The 23,878-nt window shown below is 47.8% G+C and overlaps 1 protein-coding gene across 3 annotated transcripts in view; it reads right to left on the bottom strand.

Annotated features, from left to right (window-relative positions):
• The window catches only part of LOC101841651 (solute carrier family 23 member 1), a 97,280-nt gene that overhangs the window by 23,242 nt on the left and 50,160 nt on the right, over window positions 1-23,878 (bottom strand). The window contains exons 1-3 of one of the 3 annotated variants that reach the window (XM_013122258.3): window positions 13,782-14,000; window positions 4,126-4,269; window positions 2,404-2,561 (exon numbers count right to left, since the gene is read on the bottom strand). In XM_013122258.3, coding sequence (XP_012977712.1) covers window positions 2,404-2,561; window positions 4,126-4,269; window positions 13,782-13,814 — 335 coding nt within the window. In that variant the 5' untranslated portion in view covers window positions 13,815-14,000. Of the gene's footprint in view, window positions 1-2,403; window positions 2,562-4,125; window positions 4,270-13,781; window positions 14,001-23,878 lie in introns of those variants that run through there. The other 2 variants (XM_021234279.2, XM_040728753.1) reach the window with 2 other exon arrangements.

The raw sequence follows: 23,878 nt of genomic DNA, 5'->3' as shown, positions 1-23,878 counted from the left end.
ACTTCTGGTCAACCTCTTAGAACAGTAATTCTAAATATGAGCAGACATACAAGGATCATCAGCAACCAAGAAAATACAAAGAACCAAATAAGAGCAACCTTTAAAAACCTTAAAATGTTACCCCTCAGAAGCTCAAGGTCATCCCTGACTTTTTGACAAGACCCCTTTCTTAAAAGAAAAGGAAGCATTCCCACTTATACTTAAAAAACTTTGCAGCCATACATCAAAAAAGAGTATGACTAAAAAGGAAATATTGTATTCCTTGAAACAATATTGCAAAAATGAAGTTAATCAAAGACTTTAAAGATAAAGTTGTGCTGGTCTTTAATCCCATCACTTGGGAGGCAGAGGCAGGTGGATCTCTGTGAATTCAAGGTCAGCCTGGTCTACAAAGATACACAGAGAAACCCTGTCCTGAAAGAAAAACAAAAATAAAAATAAAAATACACACAAAAAGCAAAACAACAAAACAAAAAAAAACCATGAAAATGGTTATTGTTTTTCCTGGTCATAAAGTACCACATATACTTGAAAGGCAAGCAGATGACAAGTAAAGGAGAAATATAAAGTGATTTTAAATCACCTAATTCTACAACTCAGAGATATCCATCTATCTTTTGTTTTCATATTCCCTCTATCTAAAAACTAGATAAGCCTTGTGAGCTTAGGCAATACCATGGATACTACCCACAAATAGCTTACAGCACACTTTCTGTTACTTTTTCTATCTTTAAATACATGCTTACCAGTTATCAATCGCATTGGTCATTGTAACAATGTGGTAAACTTGAAACAATTCAATAGGAACTGGCTGAATACATGAGAATATATTTATTCTATGGAACACTGAGTGACCAGCTTTTAGAAACTGTTATTGCAGGGATACGTTTATTGAAATGGGGGCGGGCAGTATTTAAGAAGCACCATGTACGTCAACAGGGAGGCATTTCTGTTTGCCACAGTTACATTTTAAATAACTTTAATGGAGGGACAATGCAAAATTATATAGATAGCACTGTCCTTTTATTTCTGTATGGAAAAAAAACCTCTGTGCCAGGCATTGAGCTAACCACTTCGTATACATTCTCTAATCTGATTCTCTCTTTTTAGGATTTCAGGTAGCCAGCCTAGGGTGACCTCACATTTGTTAATGCTGTCACTGCCGGTTTTGGACTCCTGACTCTCCTGTCTCCGCTTCCATTGAGTCCAAAGCCAGCCATGACTGTAGAATAAACTTGCGGTCATCCTGGGCTACCTGTGATTCTGTACCCTCCCACTCCCCAAAGAGACAAACGCTAACCAGTCAGACTCAGCTCTCTCCTCGTGTCACACCCGCGTCTGCTGCCTCCCCAGATGACCAGTCACTAGCTTGCTCTTCTACATCCTACGGTGAGCACTGCCCCAGCTCCAGCCAGAGACCTGGTGATGGCGAATGATGATATTCTAGAGACTTTGTACTCTCCCCCCCCGGGATATCAAACTATTGAATCAGTAAACCCCAAGAAGTTGGAATTTGCTGGAGTCTCATGCTGGGAGAAAGAAAGGGCTGACACCTTGGTGCCAGCCAAGGGAAGACATCTTCCAGAACGAGAGTTCACATGGCTCTGACAATTGGCCAGACCACCTTGCAGGAGACACCGTTGCCAGCTGAAGATGGGTCAGTGATGGGCAGAGCCACACCTTAACCAGGCATGCTTGGTTACTGTGCTCCTGCCTCTGTTTAATTTAAACCTCATGTCGGGCCCCTGGGGCTAGAGTTCTGGAGGGGACAGTGTCACTGGGGACTCTTCCTATTCCCGCAGTAGTCACACTGAATAATACCCTTTCTCTGTTTTTCAGGGTTGTGTCTGTCTAGTTGACCTACTGAGTATGGGTGGCTGAGGCTCAGTTGCTGGGCTACCAGGAGGTTCTGATCCTAACAACTGGGTAACAGCACCAAGGACAGGGACAGAGCTGAGTCAAGGCAGGGAAGATGGAATTCTGCAGTGGAGTGAAGGCACTCAGGGACAGGAGCGTCTGTCCCATGTGTGACGTCCAAGATATGAGAGAGAGAGAGAGAGAGAGAGAGAGAGAGAGAGAGAGAGAGAGAGAGAGAGAGAGAGAGAGAGAGAGAGAGAGAGAGAGAGAGGGAGAGAGAGGGAGGGAGAGAGGGAGGGAGGGAGAGAGGGGGAGGGGTAGAGAGAGAGAGAGACCTGTAGCATTGAATCCCTGGTTCATCATGTGAGCTGCATTTCTTTTAGCTTAATTTTATAAGCTGGTAAAGAACACATTTTCCCCTAAGCTAATATGGAGTTTTGTTGCCTTCAACCAAGCATCCTGGTTCACCATTCACTCTTCCCTCCAACCAGCTTCCCGCCGATCCAGTAGCATCCAAGCAGACCTCACTGATACCATTTTACCTACCTGACTCCAAAAAACACTTGCAAGAGGGTGCAGATGCCAGAGACAAAGAAAATGGTGCTGATGAGGTAGCTTTGGGTCAGGGGGTCATGCTGCAGGCACAGGTCCTTGGCTAGAATGAGTGGCACACCCACGAGGCCCCCCAGGGCTGTGAGGAAGTGCTGCGGACAGAGCAGAAACAAAGACGCTGTCGGCTGCATCTTCATCCTCCAAGCAGAAGAGCATCCTCCCCAGGGATGCCCTCCCATGGCCAGGAGCGAAAACCCTACTGCTGGTCCCCGAGAGACTGGCAGTGAGGAGCAGGCAAAGACCCAGACCAGCAGTGAGCCCTACGAAGTTCTGTCCTAAGAAGCCGAGACCCAGCCAGAGGGACTGGGCTGTGAGCACGAGGCCACTGCCCTGGGAACAGACGCCCTGAGAAAGAAAGTAGGATAGGGGAATAAGGCAGGACTAGGGTGGGGCCTTAAGAATAAGATCACAGCATGGTAGGGGACCCCGGTGTGAGCTTAGAGCTCATTGAGTCCCACCTGACAGGACAGAACAGACCCAGAGTTCAGAAGTCATAGCACACAGCCTCAGCTACCAAAGGGATAAATCAGATGGACGTAGGTTATAGACAAACGGGAGATAGATAGCAATTAATACGGTACAGGAATGAGCCACTATTTCATATACTCTGGCCTCAGAACGGTCAGTCTGCTATTTCTCCTCCTCCTTTTCCTCGACATCTTCTGGTCATATAGGTGGGGATATCAGGAGGGGCAGCAGGTGAGAATTATACTGCCAGGCTTTTCTGGGGCAGCTCCAGCTCTTGTCACCATATCGAGCTATGTCTCTAAGGGACCAGCAGCGGATTAGACACAGATTACCCAGATTAATCCCCTCAATGAATGCTCGGAATAATCCGAGCAATATGACCAGCACTGCTTTTTGACAGATGGGGTTGGGAGTGTACGGGAAGCAGGGAAAACTTGAGACTCCCTGACAGCTTACACGAACCAATGATGACCAAAGATGGCTTGGCTGCTCTGGAGGAAGGTGACAGAATTTTCAGAAAAGAAAGCATGAATATTTCAAGGCACACTCTGATGATCTCCATTTCTCCCGTGATCTCTTGGAAAACAGCAAGAGTTTAATCCTCTACAACCCTTTTTAGTGAGAGTGAACTGAACACAGGCCTCACCCAATAGGCAAACACAGGGCTCTCAAGCTACCCCCCACCTATCCTGGATAGCATCTTATATACTTCTTTAGTCTGCCACCAGCGAGGCCGGCAGGAGGCACAGCACTCTCCAGGTCTAGAACCCACCAGTATTTCCTTGTTCACTGGACTGTCCAGCAACAGTGGCCAGCGGCGCTTATCAGTGCTGACTCCTTCCTGTTATCAAGCAAACCTCTGGATCCTAGAGTAGCAGTCATGAAGCTGAAGTGGAAACAGCTGACAGATCCGCCTCTGTGGCAGGCGCTCAGCTGGTGCCTCTCTGCCTTCTCAGGGGCCTCACCTAACTGAAGCCGGCTTTTTCCAAGCCGGTTGCCCCCGCTCACGTGAGTCGCTTCAGAATGGCTCAGCGTCTTTTCCTAAGAGCCAACACCCACCCCCACACGCTAAGGGACAGATCTGGGATCACTGTGGAAGCAGTGGCAGCGCGGATGTTGATCCTGACTAATTAGATCTGTAGCTGATAGAGAACTTCCTTGGACCCAGTGCTGGCTGGGTAGTCTTACCTGGATCCCCAAGAAGATGCACAGATACCATGGTGGGTTGTCCAAGATGCCATAGGCCAGGTGACTGCTGCTAGCATCCTTCGGCTGCCCTCCCTTGCTCTCGCCTTGACCGTCAGCGTGGGAGCTGAACACACCGTCATCCCTCTACAGAGACAAGAGAAGGGCACGTGTGAGCACTCCAGGAGAAGACAGTGATACTTCCTGATGTCAGCTGCATGCTGGACACCTTTCCCGACACCAGAGGCCCAGGACAGGGATCATCGGTGCTAGCCAGCTGAGGAATACAGAGACAGAGAAAAAAAGAACAGCGTCACCTTGTCCCCTGTGTTACGCATCTGTGTTAGTGACTCTTAAGTCTTGGGCTGTGGAAAGGGGAGGGGGAGGTCAACCCAAAGCTTTGGCAGTGAGACAGCTTTATCAGAGAGAAGATGGGAGCATGCCTTAAAGTTAAACAAAAATTGGTAGATTTCTTTCAAGAATTGAAGGTGGGTCCCGCCCCTGTAGCTGAAGACAACACACACTTGGGACACAGGACTCAAGTGATTTGAACTGGATCTGACCTGACAGCCTCTTTCCTATGATCTGGCCTCCGTGTTTCCAGAAAACACTATGAGAGCTGAGAAGGGAGGAAAGAAATCACCAGTACCCAGCTGCAAGATACGTGAACCATGACAATAACCAGCATGGCAAGACATTCATAAAGATGGCAGACTCAGGTTGGTGGCAACCAACAGCTGTCTAATTGGACTTACGGCCCGCTCACCAGGAGGGGAATCATGCCTGCTACTAGGAGCCTTGCCTACGTCCCAAGGCTGGTGAGATCATGGACATTAGAAAGAAAAACAAAAAACAAAAAAACTAGTACCATCATTTCGCTAGCATAATTCCTTATTCTAAATTTTATCCTTATACCCACAGAAAGTGCAGCTACCACCCCTTGTCAAAGAAGCCCATCTTTACAGAAAATGGAGACCATCAACTGGACGCAATGAAGAGATCAGCAGATTATGGAGAGCCCAGTTCCTATGGATATGTCTGTATCACAGCTCCTCAACGATGGCTCAGGGAACATCAGGAAGAGGGGGCAGAAAAATTTTAAGAGCCTTGCTTTTCTTTACCATGCCAGCTTGTCCCACAGTCCCTGTTATCAATGTGAATTGAATGAAAATAACAGATTAATGTCAATGGGCGCAGCATACACAGAGTAACCCAGAGCCAATAGCCCATGTGCATGCCTATAGTTTAACCGGGAATTATAGGTTTTGTTCCAGTTTATTGACAGTATTGTTTATTCACCTTGGGCAAATGAGTAATATTTCTATCTCAATAGTCTTATCTATATAAATAAATCTGAGTGGTTGAGAAAAACACCTTACAGCACAAAGCACACAGTCCACATCGTAATTGCCTTGACACAGCATAATAACTATTAACTGTTGTGTTCACTATGACCTCCCATAAATGGCGAGGCTGACACGTGTTTATGGCTGACACTGAGACATCTGTTTGGAGGTAGAGGAACATGGAAACATTGTCTTTGGTTTGGCCAGAGGTGGCAAGGCCATAAGCATGAGTTATTGGTGCTGATATGACCTCAGGGAAGTCCCCAGGCCCTGGTCAGACCACAGTGTAGGGTCTAGGTGATGGCACAGCCAGGGTTGCCCTGAGGGTAGTGTGGGCAGCAGGAGACAGTCCTGCAAAGGTTGCTGAAGTCACTTCCCCCAAATCCACCCCCACACCTGAGTGCCCTACACTGAAGCCCCAGCCCTGAACACCGCTGAACAGCGGCAGCTCATGTCCTGTGGACCGGCGTTAAGTTCACAGACCCCAAATGCTCCTTCCTTCGCAGGAAACATATTTAAAATACCTGTGGATGGCCTTAGTAGAAAAGTGAGTCGTGCATTAAGCGCCTTCAAAGTGCATTTTTTCATTTACGTATTTATTTAGCAATACTGGAGATCAAACCCAGAGCGTCCTCTGTGTTAGGTCCACTCTGAGCTACACTCCTAGCCTTTTCCACCTTATTTTAAGACAAATGAAACCATCTTCCTGACTTCTAAAACCCCAAGGACTGGGCACTGTGTGTCCTCTACCTAAGGGATCAGTGGCTGCACTCCAGAGGCGTGTGGGATGGTGGGTAGCAACTTGATTAGGTGTGGAAGGAGGGTGAGAACAGTAGCAGATAAAGGACTGTGTCGCTGATCTCACCACCTGCAGAAAGTGGCATCCCTATGGATGAAGGAATCCCAGTGTGGCACACTGAGGGAGGGAGCCATGAACCAACTTCAAATTTCCTCACATGGAGTCTCCTGAGCTAGCTTCAACACAGCTCTGCAGAACTATTTTGTTTCCACATAAGACATTTGTTGGTAAATCTTCTACCATTTGGGTTCTAAAACAGAAATGTAAGAGTCTAGAACATTGCTGGCATTTACTGAGTTGATAGAGCAGGCAGACAGATATATCAAGGAGTGACTATGAAAGTCATCTAACAGTGGGTTTCGTTTTGTATATTGCTTTTAAATCTCTGCCTTTATCTGTTTGGAGAACTTATAAAATCTCATTTCTGTCCAAATGTATTGACACCTCTTGGTCCTTGGGTTGTACATGGAAGAAGTCTGTCCTTCTTCAAGGGTCAAAGCTGGACCAATCATGGTGGATGATTGTTTTGATGTGTTCTTGGATCCGATTTGCCAGTATTTTACTGAGTATTTTTGCATCAATGTTCTTGAGGGATATTGGTCTGAAGTTCTCCTTCTTAGTTGTGTCTTTACGTGGCTTGGGTATCAAGGTTATCGAAGCCTCATAGAAAGAGTTTGTCAAAAACCTTTCTGCTTCTATTGCATGGAGTACTTTGAGAAGAATTGGTATAAGCTGTTCTTTGAATTTCTGGTAGAATTCTGCACTGAGGCCATCTGGACCTGGGCTTTCTTTGGTTGGGAGACTTTTGATGACTGCTTCTATTTCCATAGGGGTTACAGGTCTATTTAAATTGCTTATCTGTTCTTGATTTAATTTTGGCAAGTGATATCTATCCATAAAATTGTCCATTTAGGTTTCATCCCAGGGAGGCAGGGATGGTTCAAAATATGAAAATCCATCAGTGTAATCCACCATATAAACAAGCTGAGAAACAAAAATCACATGATCATCTCACTAGATGCTGAAAAAATCCATCGATAAAATCCAACACCCCTTCATGATAAAGGTTTTGGAGAGATCTGGGATAACAGGAACATACCTAAACATAATAAAAGCTATTTACAGCAAACCAACAACCAACATCAAACTAAATGGAGAGAAACTCAACGCGATTCCTCTAAAATCAGGAACAAGACAAGGCTGTCTAATCTCTCCATACCTCTTCAATATTGTACTTGAAGTTCTAGCTAGATCAATAAGACAACAAAAGGAGATCAAGGGCTACAAATTGGAAAAGAAGAAGTCAAACTTTCACTATTTGCAGATGATATGATAATTTACATAAGTGACTCAAAAAACTCTACCAGGGAACTCCTACAGCTGATAAATACCTTCAGCAAAGTGGCAGGATACATAACTAACTCAAAAAAATCAGATGCCCTACTATATACAGATGACAAAAGGGATGAGAAAGAATTCTGAGAAACATCACCCTTTACAATTGCCACCACCAACATAAAATACCTTGGGGTAACGCTAACCAAAAAAGTGAAAGACCTGTATCAAAAGAACTTTGAGTCTTTAAAAAAAAAGAAATTAAAGAAGATACCAGAAAATGGAAAGATCTCCCATGTTCTTGGATAGGTAGGATCAACGAAGTAAAAATGGCAATCTTGCTAAAAGCAATCTACAGATTCAATGCAATCCCCATTAAAATCCCAGCACAATTCTTCACAGACCTTGAAAGAACAATAATCAACTTTATATGGAAAAACTAAAGACCCAGGATAGCCAAAACAACCCTATTCAATAAAGCAATGTCTGGAGGGATCTCCATCCCTGATTTCAAGCTCTATTATAGAGCTATAGCCCTGAAAACAGCTTGGTATTGGCACAAACATAGACAGGTAGACCAATGGAATAGAATTGAACACCCTGATATTAACCCATACACATATGAACACCTGATCTTTGACAAAGAAGCTAAACATATACAATGGAAAAAAGAAAGCATCTTCAACAAATGGTTCTGGCATAACTGGATGCTGGCATGTAGAAGGATGCAGATAGATCCTTGTCTATTGCCATGCACAAAACTTAAGTCCAAATGGATCAAAGACCTCAACATAAATCCAGCCACACTAAACCTCTTAGAAGAGAAAGTGGGTGGTACCATTGAATGAATTGGTACAGGAGACTGTCTCCTGAACTTACCACCAGTAGCACAGACACTGAGGTCAACAATTAATGCTTGGGACCTTATGAAACTGAGAAGCTTCTGAAAGGCAAAGGACACAGTCAACAAGACAAAAAGGCACCCCCACGGAATGGGAAAAAATATTCACTAACCCCACATCTGACAGAGGGCTAATCTCCAAAATTTACAAAGAACTCAAGAAGCAAGTCTCCAAAACATCAAAGGATCCAATTAAAAAGTGGGCTACAGAATTAAATAGATAATTCTCAATGGAGGAGTCTAAAATGGCTGAGGGGGTACTTAATAAAATGCTCAATATCCCTAGCCATCAGGGAAAGGCAAATCAAAAAAAAAAAACTCTGAGATACCATCTTACTCCTGTCAGAATAGCTAAAATCAAAAACACCAATGACAATTTATGTTGGAGAGGATGTGGAGAAAGGGGGACAGTCCTCCACTGATGGTGGGAGTGCCAACTTGTACAGCCACTTTGGAAATCAGTATGGAGATTCCTCAGGAAAATGGGAATAAGCCTACATTCCACTCTTAGGCATATTTCCAAAAGATGCCCATTCATACAACAAAGATGTTCGTTCCACTTATTCATATATTATTTATAATAGCCAGAACCTGGAAGCAACCTATATGCCCTTCAACTGAAGAATGGATAGAGAAAATGTGGTACATTTACACAATGGAGTACTATTCAGTAGAAAAAAAACAATGGAAGCTTGAAATTTGCAGACAAATGGACAGCACTAGAAGAAACTACCCTGAGTGAGGTAACCCAGTCACAAAAAGACAAACATGGTATGTACTCACTCATATATAGATTTTAGACATGGATCAGGGGAGTGCCAGCCTACAATCCCACTGCCAGAGACTCTGGGAAACAGAATCTTCAACCAGTGACTGATGGAAGCAGAGGCAGACACCTACAGCTAAGCACTGGAACCCAGTGACAGAGAGGGAGGACTGATGAGCAAAGGGGTCAAGACAGGGCTTGTTTAACCTACAGAAACAGCTGACCTGACTAGGGGTAGCTCTTGAACCCCAGACTGATGGCTGGGAGTCCAGCATGGGACTGATCCAGACCCCCTGAATGAGGGTGTCAGTGAGGAGGCCTAGGCAATCTATGGGGCCTCACGTAGTAGATCAGTATTCATCCCTGATACAAATAGACTTTGGGTGCCCATCCCACAATGAGAGATACTCTCTCAGCCTGGACTCTTGTGAGAGGGCCTCGGCCCTGCCCTGAACAAAATGACAGACTACAGAGGGCCTCACCCTCCCTGTGGAATGGAGTGGGGATTGGGGGAGGGAGGCTGGGGGGGTTGGTGGGAGGGGGTGTGGGAGGAGGGGAGGGAGAAGGAGCTGGGATTGACATGTGAAGCAACCTTGTTTTTAAATTAAAATAAAATAAATGCTAGAGAACCAAAAAAAAAAAAAAAAAAGCTGGACAGAAGATAGAGAAGAAGCTGCCAGAGGAAGGGCTGGCTCTGGGCACAGCTGGCGATTTAGTGAAGTTATGCAAGAGTCTGTGAGGGGCATGCTGCCCAGAAAGGAACCTAGGGAAGAGGAGGCAGAGGCAGGGAGGGAGGGAGGCAGGGAGGCAGGGAGGCAGGGAGGCAGGGAGGGAGACTGTGAGAGACTACTTGGCTGATTCTGGGAGGGAAACTCAGAGAAGTGCTGGGCACATGCAGCCTGTCACTCCCGGCAGACTGACCACCCAGGCTCCGTTTTCCATCTAGCCTCTAGGATACTCATGGGGAGCCCCTAGGCCCAGGCTTGTGTGGTGTGGCGGATGAACTCTCAGGCTGTGAGAGGTCAGTTCGGTGGCTCCAGCCAGCACATTCGCCACACACCCTTTCCAGGACCTCTGGAGCTCCCTGGAAGGTAAAGGGACAGGAAACACGCGCCGGGAGCCAGTGTCAAAGACGGTGCCAGTCTGAGGCCCTCAGAATTGTCTAAACTCTTCATACCCACACATCCCGTAGTTACAGAAACTACTGCTGTACTTGGTTCAAAACAGTCATGTGGAAAACTGATCTTGCATAAGAAACCACATTTTAAAAAAGAGAACTTAGGGCTGGAGAGACAGTTCAGCAGTTGAGAGCACTGGTTGCCTTTCCTGAGGACCCAGGTTCAATTCCCAGCCCCCACATGGCAGCTCACAACTGTCTGTAACTCCAGTTCCAGTGGATCTGACTCCCTCACACAGACATGCATGCAGGCCAAACACCAATGCACATTTTTAAAATAATGACTTAAAGACTGCTTAGAGTCCAGGAAAACATCCTCCCTGAGGACAGCCTGTTAATCCCTTGTGATGGGGTCTGTGACTTGCACGGAGCCCTGAGACTTGCAAGGTTGGTACAAAGAGGAGCCCAAGACAGTACACAGCTAGTATGGTGTGCGCAAACAAATAAGTAAATGAACTTTCAAAAGCTGACCTTCACCTAGGAGTAGGCAGCTTCGTCTCCAGAGTACTCTGTGCGTATTTCTCCCCTGAGAGTGGGGGTTTGCGTGCTCAGCTCTGGACCCTTTCAGGAGCCAGATAAGATCAATAAAAAGACAGCAGCAGAGCCGGGCATGGGTGGCTGGGTGGCTGACGCCTTTAATCCCAGCACTCGGGAGGCAGAGGCAGGCGGATCTCTGTGAGTTCGAGGCCAGCCTGGTCTACAGAGTGAGTTCCAGGACAGCCTCCAAAACAATACAGAGAAACCCTGTCTTGAAAAACCCAACAAAACAAACAAACAAAGGACAGGAGCAGGGAGCCTGTGAGGGCCATGGCAGGTGCAAGCATGATCTTGTTTCCTCTTGACCCTGACTAGGTCAGAAAAACATGTGGCAGCCTTGCCTAGCCTCTTGGGGATGCAGAGATGCTAGGAAGTCCCTTGGCATCACCCTGGAATGAGAAAGGCAAACATCTCTTTGAGATTGCGGAAGGAGGGCTGCCTAAAGCATTGCCTCCCAAAGATACCGCCGGAGCCAACATTTCTTGAGGAAACAACCGGCATTGTGACGGGTCGTACTGTATGCTGTACTGGGCCTAGCTAACAGTTTTCCTTAGCATCCCCGTAGTTGTTGACTCCTGAGGCCCACGGACGCTCTCGAGGAACAGATGATGGTGGGTGGGAGACCCCCTCGCCCTCTCTGTAGATGGCAGGTGCTGACCTCCAAGTCTTTTGCAGACGTAGAAAAGCATCTGTCTGAAAGAGCATCTGTCTGAAAGATGCGCAAACACATCTGAAGGAGACAGGGTGGGGCCACGGGGTCATAGGTCAGGCACGGTGAAGTTCTTTGGAGTGTTATGATTCCGTGAGATGGAAATGATACCCAACAAGGTGAGTGAGGAAATCCTACATCAGCTATCCCAACAAATATTAAAATAACGCTGGAAGACTTTGAATGAAGGTGCCCTGTGTGAGTGGAAAAAGACATTCCCAAAAGCCATAAAATCCTGGTGCCAGGGTAGGCTATCTGTGCCCCGCCCCCACCATGAGTTGTTGACTAGGAAAGCCTGCCCCGCCCCAGGCCCTGCAAACCATAAACGCTATTACCGCTATTAGTTGCATTCCAGAACTAGACGGTAAATCTCTACTGCTGAAAACACCTGTGTGTTTTATCTGCAGGACATGGAGAAATCAGAATGGGACTCCACTGGACAATCCCCTGTACGGATCGGCCTTCGTAATGCCAGAAGGCACTGTGCAGGCTACTGGAGGGAGAAGGTAATCACCAACCGTGTTGCTGAGCTATTAGACTCTGAACACCACGGTATCCAAGGGACAGACAAGATGTACTCATTGATGCAAGATTGGCATATATGTAATGGCCTAATACTCAGCCATAGATGTAAGAAAAATAATCACATATCTGTATGCCCCCCCCCAAGGCTTGGAGAACATTGCTGGAGGGGTGGGGTGAAGAGAATGGAAAAGCTGAAGGGAGAGATGTAAGGTTACACAACATCTCCCCTGAGCACAACAACCATTACCATGTGCATCAGGGCACTTGTGACTACTCACACACACCCACGAGAGTGGACCTGTTGAGGTCCCTATGGAGGGATGAGTTGGAGAAGGTCATTAGACCCTCGCCTGAGGTTTCAACCACCCCCTTTTGCATCTCCCTGCTATCTGTATGGGATCCTCCCCCAGCTTCACATGGGCTAGAGTACACAGCGTATGGAGAGTGGATTTTAGGGGGAACTCCATCTGCACAGTTCCAGAGAAGTCAGCATCCGTGATGGGGTGACCCAAAGCTGCTTTTGGGTCATCTGTGCTCCTGTAAACAAGCCGGATAAACTCTTGTTGGCTAGACTTGGGTGGGATTGGCCTATCATTGGTGCCCTAATTGGGGTGAGCAGAGGTTTGCTTACAACGCCCCAGAATAAGTTCGTGCAAGCCCTATGCTCTCCACAAAAGATTTGTCTCACAGAAGCTCAACATTCCTGAGGAGGAAATGGAATCTTCGGCATATTTCTTTAAATTTTTTTATCTCCAAAAAACATAACATAAACAATTCCAGATGAGTCCAAGTCTTTTTCTCTAAAGATCTGTTATTTTTCTCAGAGGAGAATCCTAGGGACTCTTACCAGAAATATGAACAGAATGGACAGGGTCTGTTCAGCCCCAGAGAGTAGAGCAGGATCCTAACTCAGGTTCATGGGTCGTCCCGTCTCCAACCCGTTAGCTGGCTCTGTAGTGGGCAGTGGGAAACACACAGGGTCTCCACTCAGCCTGCCCTGTGGTGTTCAGGTGACCAAAATGGGTTGGAGAGGGCGGTAGGGCCTGGGTTCTCGGCCACCTAGAGAGGCCTCCATGGGGTTCTTGTGATCTGGACCTCAGCTTTCTCTTGTATAAAACAGAAAGAGAAGCACCTGTTAGGTCAGGTGGGAAGGAAGAAAACCTGGCTGTCTTCTGCCTCCCTCCTCTGCTTGCTTCAGAAGGGCCTTTGGAAAGAAAGCCTAGCCCAATGCTGAGAGACGGGAAAACGGACAGTTAGGGGCCTATCCAGGGAGCACCTGGTAAAGCCAGCAGGAGCAAACCGCAACAGTGTGAGCATCCTCAGGAAACCCGGCCCCCTTGCCTCTTCACCACTCCTTTGTTTTAGTCAAGGCTCAGAGAAAGCCCTGGGTCTGCTGTGGGGGTGACTGGAGGTCACGGGCCCTGGGGGAGCCAAGGAGGGAGAAGCTGCTCCCTGTGATGGTATGAACCCGAAGGAAGGGAGTGAGGAGGTGAGCTCCAGCCTGAGGCCTCCTGCCTGCTCCCCCCTCCTCCGTTCCCTCCACCTCCACCCAACCAGCACTCACCAGGGACTCACAGCTGATGACAGCAGAGTTCATGGCAACCAGAGGGAGTTCTCCTTCTGTCTTCCCCTCAAGAAACAAGACAGAGAATACCAGGAAGGGAGACAGCGCTCCCAGAGAGGAGGGTTAATGTAGGGCCTGATTCAGAGGGCGGGCACTGAGGGAGGTGTCTGACTCGTGTGCGGCTGGTGCCCCTTCAGGCTTCTGCTCTGGAGACCAAGGTGCGTCCAGATTTGGAAAGTGCTTCCTGGTTTGATAAGTTTTTGTGGCATTGAAAACAATCCCCAGAGCACCGGGGAAACAGGGCGTGACTCGAGAACCCTTTCAGAAGGCCGGGTTCCCAGGGCAGGTGGGGGGGGGGTCACAGGTTAGCTTTTGGTTTTCCGGCCTGGACACTGATTGAGATGGGGGACAGAACGCATTAAGAAGACAGCACACCCAGGAGGGTTGACGCTTGAATGAAATGATTAGTGAGAGAGGGACATCACTTGTGAGCCTTGGAGTCAGAGTGCCCAGAACAAGTGCTCTGGGGATTGCCTAGGGCAGTGATTCTCGGCCTGTGGGTCATGACCCCTCTGAGGGTCAGATGACCCTTTCACAGGGGTCACCTGAGACCACCTGAAAACACGGATATTTACATCACCATTCATAGTGGCGGCAAACTGCAGTTGTGAAGTAGCAATAAGAACAACTTTATGTTTGGGGTCACAGCGGTAGGAAGGTTGGGAGCCACTGATCTGGAGGAACCTGAAGAAACAGCACCTCGGCCCTCAGCTTAGCACCGGGCAGTCTTTACAGGGAGCTAGAATGTCTGACTTGCTCTCCTCCTGCCCGGGGGACTTGGAAGGACGTCTCACTCCCATGGCCACGAACGCCAAATCTAGCAAGCAGCAGCTACTCGTGGTGGCAGACTATTCCGAGCTAGGTGGCGCTGACTCCCACTATTCGTGAGTCATAGAAGATTCCATGGGAGTTGGTCCAAGGGCAAGCCCTGGGAAAACATGATAAGGCGTGAAAGAGGACAGGACCAACGAGGCTTGCGCTGTGACAGAAAATCGTCAATACTAAGTAGCCATCTGCCTACGACTTCACTCCACACGTGGCTACAGCTTTATGTGTGCTGTTCTATGTGTCCGGTTTAATGGGATCACAACCTGAGCATGTGCACACTCGTGTTACAAATCACACCACAGGGCCCCTGAGAATGACGCAGACCAGGCAGCTGCTCTACTAGCTATGACCCTGACCTTTAAGCATCATTCTTCTCTCTTCTTTCCTTTCCTTTCTTTTCCTTCCCTTTCCTTTCTCTCTCCGTTTCTGGCTTGTATGTATGTGCACATGTGTGCTTGCATGTATGAGGCACATGTGTGTGTGAAGGCCAGAGGTCGATGTCAGGAACTGTCCTCCAGTGCTCTCCACCTTACTTATTGAGGCAGGGTCTCGCTTGAGCCCAGAGGTAGCCTATTTGGTTAGTGTAGCTAGCCGGCTTGCTCTGGGGAATGCCTTGTCTACCACTCCTGAGCGCTGAGATTACAGATGAGCCACCACACACACCCAGCATTTATGTGGGTGCTAGGGATCTGAACTCCAGCCCTCACGTCTGCATATCAAGTGCTTTTCCCACTCAGCCTCCCCCTCCCCCCGGCCTCTTAGGTATAGCTATTACATAGTAAATACGAACAGCTAGTGCAGCTAAGAACTTAAACTGTTTCTCCTTTTCTGTAGATGCTAGCTTTGTTTGTTTCCCCTCTTCTGGGATCTCTCTCTCTCTTTCTCTGTCTCTCTCTCTCTCTCTCTCTCTCTCAGAGAGAGAGATACAGAGAAGACACGGACACATACAGAGAGAGAGGGAGAGAGAGATATAGCACATACACACGTAGACACAGAAAGAGCTACATAGAGGCACACTCTCAGATGTACATACACACAGACATACATACATACAGACAGACAGACTACAGACACACACACATGCATACAGACAGACAGACTACAGACACACACATACACATACATATAGACAGACAGACTACAGACACACACACACACATACAGACAGACAGACAGACAGACAGACCACAGACACACACACATACAGACAGACAGACTACAGACACACACATACATACATACAGACAGACAGACACTATTCTTTGACGTCATTCTTGCAGACACTGACACTTCTCCCGAGTGGCTTTACAGGAATGGTCACAATGGGTGATTTGCCACTCGTCTTGGGTAACTAACTGCCCCTGCCCACCGTCCAGCTCATCTCCGGGTCCACAGTCCTGGAGGCAGAAATCTAACTATGAAAACTGAGAGGATGATAAAGGAAGTGAGGCCCCGAAAAGAAAACCACCTACCTCCTCCATCCTCACGCTCTTGGTGAGTGACACCAAGTGACCTCAGGCCTCATCCTGGGTCCACCCAGGCCAGCACCCTTGGTCTCCCAAGTCCTGGCAAATTCACCTCCTAAGCATCACTCACGGGAGTCCAATAGGCTTCAACGATAGAGTAGCCTCATCCAAGCCTCCTTTTGGGCCCCTCTTCCCTTTCTACATCAGTTCCCTTATATGCCACACCCCCCCACGGTCTGCGTGCAGTCTTAAAACAAAGGCTAGCCATGCTTTCCCTTAAACAAACAAACAAACAAACAAACGGTGGAACCCTTCCATACTGCTCTGAGCCACAAGGGTGACATGAAACCTGTCCTCACAGTCTGTGACTGTGTTTCCTGACTTCTCTTCTCTAAGCCTGTGGCTCACCACTTCCTGTAACCAACTGCACCTGGGTCTGACACACACACACACACACACACACACACACACACACACACACACACTCTCTCTCTCTCTCTCTCTCAGCCAACGGCAAACGGATTCAGTCAAGTTACCCGGGGTTACTCAGCCCTTCTGAGTCATTCAACTGTCTCTCTGATCTCTTAAGCCAGATCTTTGTCCAGAAAGAGGTGGGTCTAAACGCCCTCTTCCTCCTTCCAAGGCTCTGGTTATAAAACAGTGGGATGGGGGTGGGAGCTATCTCAGTATAGTGTTTTGCCACAGAAGCATGAGGACTTGGGTTCTGTCTGAGCACTGATGTAAAAAACAGGGTGCGAGTTTTCCATGGCGGTGCACACCTTTAATCCTATCCCTGGGAAGACAGAGGCAAGCAGATCTCTGAGTTTGAGGCCAATCTGATTTAGATAGTAAGTTCCAGGCCAGCCAGTGCTATACTGTGAGACCTTTTCTCAAAAAATAATAAACAAGCAAACAAACAAACCCAGGAGTGGTATTACTCACTTGTAATACAGAGGATCCCCTAGGGCTCACTGGACAGCCAGGGGAATGTAGACTTTGCTGGCCAGGTGCGGGCACATCCAGAGGGCAGAAAATTCAGACAGTGAGATGCTGGATGCAGTTTCTCCCTCAAGCAGCTACTGCTGACCTTGTCTTTATCCCCGTCCCCTTCATAATGGCCTCTGACATCCCTTTTTCACAAAAGGGGTAGTTTTGAAAAAGAGCAAAGAGTATTTATTAAGAGAAAAATCTCAATAAATCAAATGTTCCCATGCCCTCCTTTTCTGGCAGCATGGTAGGAAAGATAAACAGGTCTGAGTTGAGACAGCATGGGCAGAAGGTGCTGGGCATTGAAGGAGAAAATGGGCACAAAGAGATAAAGTTTAGGAAGGTCACTGAGCTTGACGGATTAGGTGCTCTGGAGAGAAGGGCAACTCAACGCAGAGGCTACCAAACCTTGGATGGACATTTCCCTGCGGGAATTATGCGTTCGCTTACACTGCCCCCTACCTCCCCCCCCGACTGCCTGGGTTTGGTTCTATCTCTCAAGATCATGGAAATACGATGTGCTGAGCCTTTGTCTGCCCTCCATCGCCTGTCTGAGAAAATCTTGGCTTCTGCAGGTGCTTTGGGGAACAAGATTGATGGAGAACTTCCTTAGTGGCCCTACTCATCCAAACAAGCCCTGAGCAGTGTTCTGGGTACATCCCAACTCCTAAGGTGCAACTTGGGAGTCCTGGGTCACCAAGTCAAGACCCTGGCAGTCTCATAAAAGTTTAACGTCCCTGGCTAGGTCACATTCACTGGCTACAGAGTGGTTGGTGGAGTTCTCTGACAGTGCATATATTTGGAGGGTGGTGAGGAAGGAATGATGACCTTGGTCTAGCAGAATCAAAGTGTGCCTGAATACTAGATTCAGCTGTAAGCATTTCTAAGGCCACAAAGACTTCAGGTCACAGATGACAGTGAAAGTGTAATGGTAGAGGCCTTGGGAATTAAGTGATGGACTCGGCATTGGGGTCAAGGGCAGAAACGTGTGAATAAGGCAGGAACCAGGCTGTGACAACCCTAGAGGGTCATGGCTTCCTGACTGATGTGAACAAAGGGTCCCCCAACAGAAGCTGCCTCCTGCAGCTGAACCTTCTACAGAGCTGGTTAACTGATTAGGATGCCAGTGACTGTCAAGAGGAACGTTGCGAGTCCAGTGCCAAATTACCTTGAGCTATCTTTAGTCCTCTGAGTAGCCATCAGTGACTCTCCTCTGTACGTCACCTGACAGCTCCGTGGTCGTTAGATCCCTTGGGATGTCCAAACAGAACACCGCTGTTCCGCTGGAACGCAGTAACTTAGCGGACCATGAGCTTCCACTAACTCAAAAGCCAAGAGCATCATCAAAGAACATCTGAGGCCTCTAATAGAGGTTTCCCTGGTTTTTGGTGACCCACCCCTCTGCCATTTTTCCACCAATGTATTTGGAAAGTGTCTTGATTTATGACTTTCTTTGCTCTGCTACTATAAAAAACCTCATCAGAGTGGTACCACATTGGAATGTGGAATTTGATGTAACCTAAGTCTGTGTTCCTGTGCTGTGGTCACTCATATTTGGCTCCATAGGGACCTGCTGACCAGCTTGTGACTAGGAGCTTACTTCTTGTTCTCCTCCTTCCAAGGAATCTTGAATGCAGGTCCCTGTTATCCACCCATCCTTATTGCCGCAGGACCCTGGGAACGTGAACCTCTGACCTTGGTAGTTTTCCACCGTGCCTGCTCACTGGTATAGAATGCTCTCCTCTTGTTGCAATAAATGGAATTCTCCTTGCAAGAATGACCCACTGTCTTTTGTCTTCATTTCAATCCTCTCCCGAATCCTTGAGAAGTGTTGTAGCCTGGGCGCTACAAATGGAGGCTCCACCGAGATCGGGAAAGACGGGCGCTACAGATGGAGGCCCCAGGGAGCTAAAGTAAAGAAGGGGGACCTTGGGGGTCACCTTGGCTCCCCTCACTCTACTCTATCACTTATCCTCTATATTTTACATTTTTAAATTGTGGGTGCTTCTGGATGGTCCGCAGCAGACCATCACTGGCGGTCCTCTGCACAGCAAAAACCTCTGGCTAAATGGAAAGACCTACCCTCAGGCCTTTGGAAAGGGCCAGATCTGGTTTTGGTGTGGGTCCAAGAATCTGTTTGTGTCCCCAATTTCGGTTCTGGAGCGTTGTGTGCGCTCTGTTCCTGCTGATACATATCAGCCATCAAAAGACCCATCAGGCTTTCATGAAGAACATCGGGACAGGCGGGTCTTCGGAGTCAGGTATACCCAGCTACACTCAGCCTCAACCTTAGCCTAGGAAAGGCAGCCATCAGGATGGATTTAGAAAAAGAAAATTTATTCCTGAGATGCCTTGTGTTTTATCTTCTTATGAAACTTCCTCATGGCTGCATAGTTTAAGCAATTCATCCATTGCCGATTATTTTCCTAATGCCTGTTATTGGCCTTTAGATCACCCCCTTTTGACTGACCCTGGGTGTTGGCCGGGTCCGCTTAATTGATCCTCTTTTAAGCTGGGTCACACCAACCTCCTCGTGTGTGTCCTTGTGCCTGCTTGGACGTTTGCTATATTCAATAACACTCCCTCGGGAGAAGTGCTTAATTATTTCCTCCGGGAATGCCACTTGGGAAGCTGTTGGAATGGTGAAATATCAGCCTTGGTGGTCCGCGTTCCTGGTGTCCTGCCCGTGCCAGTGGGACACTCGGGAGAGAACCGGTTCACCCTCACATGACACGAGAGACATCACGGTGGCCATTGTGGCCGCTATTGTAACTGCAGCCATGAAGCTATAGTTTATCCCTCAGCCAGTTGCTACGGCAGGAACGCTGGATAATCTCTCAGGGGAGGCTGCCTCCACCTTAAGTTCCCAAAATAATATCAACTCTCTAGTACAATTGGGCACTTTAAGTCTTTTTTCTCTCAATTTTCCCAAATTAAGATTTTTGAGACCAGGGTACCTCCCCTTTCGGGAGACTCACTCTTAGAGGGACTGCAGCAGATAGGTCAATTAATTAGGGAATGGAGTGGGTCGCTAGCCCTCGGGATTATGGCCCTGGGCAGCACAGTTTTAGCTCTAGTCTGCCTTTGCCGTATGGGAAGGCCACAAGTCCAGTGCCATTTTCATACAAAGCAGATCATACTTTCCTTGGCAAAAGAGAACCCCTCAGTTCTAAGCCTGCAAGACAAATGAGCAATCAATGACAGGTAAGACTTCGGGGACATCTGTTAACCTAAGACAGAGGGTCTGCGGGACCTGGGCTTTTCAATGACAGGTAAAACAGATGTTGACGTCCTGGGCAACCTAAGGCAGATGCTCATATATATATATATATATATATATATATATATGGGATCTATTGGACTCTTCCCCCATAGGGATCGGCTGACCAGCTTGTGGCTAGGAGCTTACTTCTTGTTCCCCTCTTTCTAATAAGGCCTGAATGCAAGTTCCTGTTTTCTGCCCATCCTTATTGCCTGAATGCAAGTTCCTGTTATCCGCCCATCCTTACTGCCAGAGGGCCTTAGGAATGTGAACCTCTGACCTTGGTAGTTTTCCACCATGCCTGCTCACTTGTATATAATGCTCTCCTCTTGTTGCAATAAATGGCATTCTCCTTGCAAGAATGACCCACTGTCTTTTGTCTTCATTTCGATCCTCGCCCGAATCCTTGAGAAGTGTTGTAGCCTGGGCGCAACAGGGCACCCTTTTATGGGGTTCAAGAGGAGGAGGAGGAGCTTGCTTGCCAAGGGATGTAACACAGACAGTTCTCTATTTTGATTGATAGATTGATAAAACATTTACTTTTCCTACTGTATGTGTCCCTTCCCATAATGCATCTTATTTTAATATATGCATATCTAATTGTGCATAGGCATAAATGGTAATTGGGGTCTCTCTAAGATGTTTCCTGGGTGTACCTGACAGGACTACCGTCAATGAGGTAAATGTCTAGGTCACAGGAAGCTTGGCTATCTTCACTGTCAACAAAGGGTAACAGTCCCATTTGTGAGGTTCCAGAACATGCCTGGGAGGACTAGGGCCACATGTATACTATTTTGGCATATATCCACTCACACCTTAAACCTGCTGTATTGTTATTTTAACCTTCTTACTTGAAAGCATTTCTATATAAAAGTGATATTGTCTCTATGTCAGCAGTCACTGCAGCAACTGTTAACTCTGCTGGAATTCTTGAAGCTCAGCAGACCAGAGGCTTCAACCAGACTTTGGAGTAGGAGGCTTCTTTTCTTCCCCGCCCCCATCAGATTCCTGTCTGTCTGTCTGTCTGTCTGTCTGTCTGTCTGTCTGTCTGTCTAGCTTCAGCATGGGTAAGCCCGCTCTGAGTCCGGCGGCACCTGAGGGTTACTTTCTTTTTGTGACGCTGCTCCTCATTCTGGCAGTGGCCCTGAGCTGAAGAACCCAGGGCTGGGTCTCTACCCACCTCCTTTCAGCTCCTTTAGGGGCCTGGGTGGGGCTGGGTGGGGCTGGGTGGGGGCCCACTAACAGACAGCTCAGTACTAGCTTGTTCGCAGGAGGACTGTGTGAGACGTGGGGTCCCCGATAGTGAGCGCACTCACACCGACGCACTGTGAGGCGTGGCTCCTGGGAGAGCCCTCTCCTCTCAACGTATCCAGGAAGTCTGTCTCAGTGACTCCTGAGCCCTCCATGGACGGCTCCCCAAGAGCCTCCTGCCTCCATCCTGGGAGTCTCGGTGTCTACCTTCTGCCCCACGTGCTAGCATGAGGAGAAGATACCCTGGAGCAACTCTGGGGCTGCTTGTTCTGGGCGCAGCGAGTTCCCATAGTCAGAGCTGAGTCTCTGGGTGCAGGGGCCCAGGAGATGGAAGGGGAACTGAGCTCCACCCACGATTCTCACACCTGAGTGCTCAGAACTATCCTCAGCTTGGGCATCTGCAGAAACAATATGGGGGCTTGCAGGCAGGGCGCTCTCCCAGCAAGGGTCCCTCCACTTGTGCCTTAACTGCTAAAGTCAAGCGGGCTTACTGCCTACTCTGTGGCATACAGGCACTACAACCCACGACTGCATTCTCTAGATTGATCCACGTAATTCTCTCCCTCTTCTCAAGTTTGGGGAGGGGGTGGGGGGATGGAAACACAACTTTTGACCTATCACCTCGTAGCCTGTCAGAACCTGGGGGGACTAGAGAAGAGGGCCACAGTGCCACCCAGTGGAAAAGTAAAAACCATTGTCCTTCCACCTAAAGGGAGAATCCTGAACACACCCTACGGGGGCAGAACCCTGTCTGTGGTGCTGACATTCTAGGATGCTCTCCGGAATGAATGGGAGGAGAGGAGGAGGGAGGGGACGGGAGTCTAGCCTGGGACATCTCTTGTCTCAGCACTGTGTCCCTGAGTCTATGTCCTGGCCTTTATTAAAGGTTCTCCTAGTCAATCTACTAAGGGGAGGACAGGAAGAAATGACCTCGTCCTCAATCTACAGTGTCATATGGACTGGTTTAAAACGACCTCCCAGGCTGGGGGGATGGCTCGGTGGGTAAAGCATTGCCATGCAGCTGTGAGAGTCACAATTTGGATCCCAGGCACCTATGAAAAGTCTGGGTGAACTTGTTATCCCAGCGCCTGGGATGGAGAGGGGATCCCCAGGGTGAGCTGGTTAGCTATACCAGCCAAATCAGCAAGTCTGAGGCTCAGCTGTGAATAAGGTGGAGCATAGTTTAAGAGGACACAAACCTCTGGCCTGTGCAAGCACACACACATACACATTCACACCCACACACATGTGAACACACACCACACACACATGACAAATACCTTAATGCCTATTCTTCCCTCCTCCTTCTAGCCCTCTGCCCGTCAACCACGCAACACCTCCTACAACACTCAGCCATTGTGCGGTGATGAGTGTACCAAAGTCAGCGATATCAGACGCACACATCCCTGCCCTGACTTTAAATTGGGCACCAAGTGTAACTCGAGTTCTGTCTAATAGGTCTTAATAACAAAAACCCAAGTCAGATCAGAGAGATGAAGGAGCAAGCCACAGTAGCACCTTACCTCGATAACTTCCCAGCTGACAGAGAGCGAGTTCCCATCTCCTCACACCTACATCCCCCCCTCCACATCTCACTTCCTGTCTGTCTGACAGCGAGTGACAAGCTCCATCCTCTGATCTTCAGACATATTTTATTTGTACAAACAAGATATCACCACAAGTTTCATTTTTAAAATTGTTAACTGAAATTTGGCTTGGGATTAAGACAGAATCTCCAAAATTTTCTGAAATGCACTAAAACATACTTCTGCCATTTTTGCACCACGCATTTATGCAAGGAAGTGTTCTTATCCGTGACAGTCGCGGAATCAAAGTATCAACCAATTTTGAAAATGCTGCACATTCTGAGTTCTGCAGTATCAGATACTCAGACAGGCACCATCTCACCGTATCCAAATTTGGATTTGTTTTTAATAAACTGTGAATATATATATACATATATATATATGTGGGGGGGTATGCATGTGTGTATATATATGTACATGTGTGTATATATGTGTGTGTATAAATACATATGAATTGTTTTAAAACAAATGCATAATTTGCTATCAGCAAACATTCGATTCCTATACTTTATACGTTTATATTCCCAGGATAGCATTAAGGTCGGCGTCATGAGTGGAAACACGTCCGAGGAATTGTGCTGCAGAAGTCAGTGGGTGGTGCCGTCGGACGCTCGCACAGGGACCCAGAAAAGGCTGAGCTGACAGGTGTTGGTGAAA

Source organism: Mesocricetus auratus, unplaced genomic scaffold (assembly GCF_017639785.1).
Source record: "Mesocricetus auratus isolate SY011 unplaced genomic scaffold, BCM_Maur_2.0 Super-Scaffold_100019, whole genome shotgun sequence".
Classification (NCBI taxonomy): Eukaryota; Metazoa; Chordata; class Mammalia; order Rodentia; family Cricetidae; genus Mesocricetus; species Mesocricetus auratus.
Note: the sequence above shows the minus strand (reverse complement) of the source record. Positions and strands in the feature narration are given on the sequence as shown.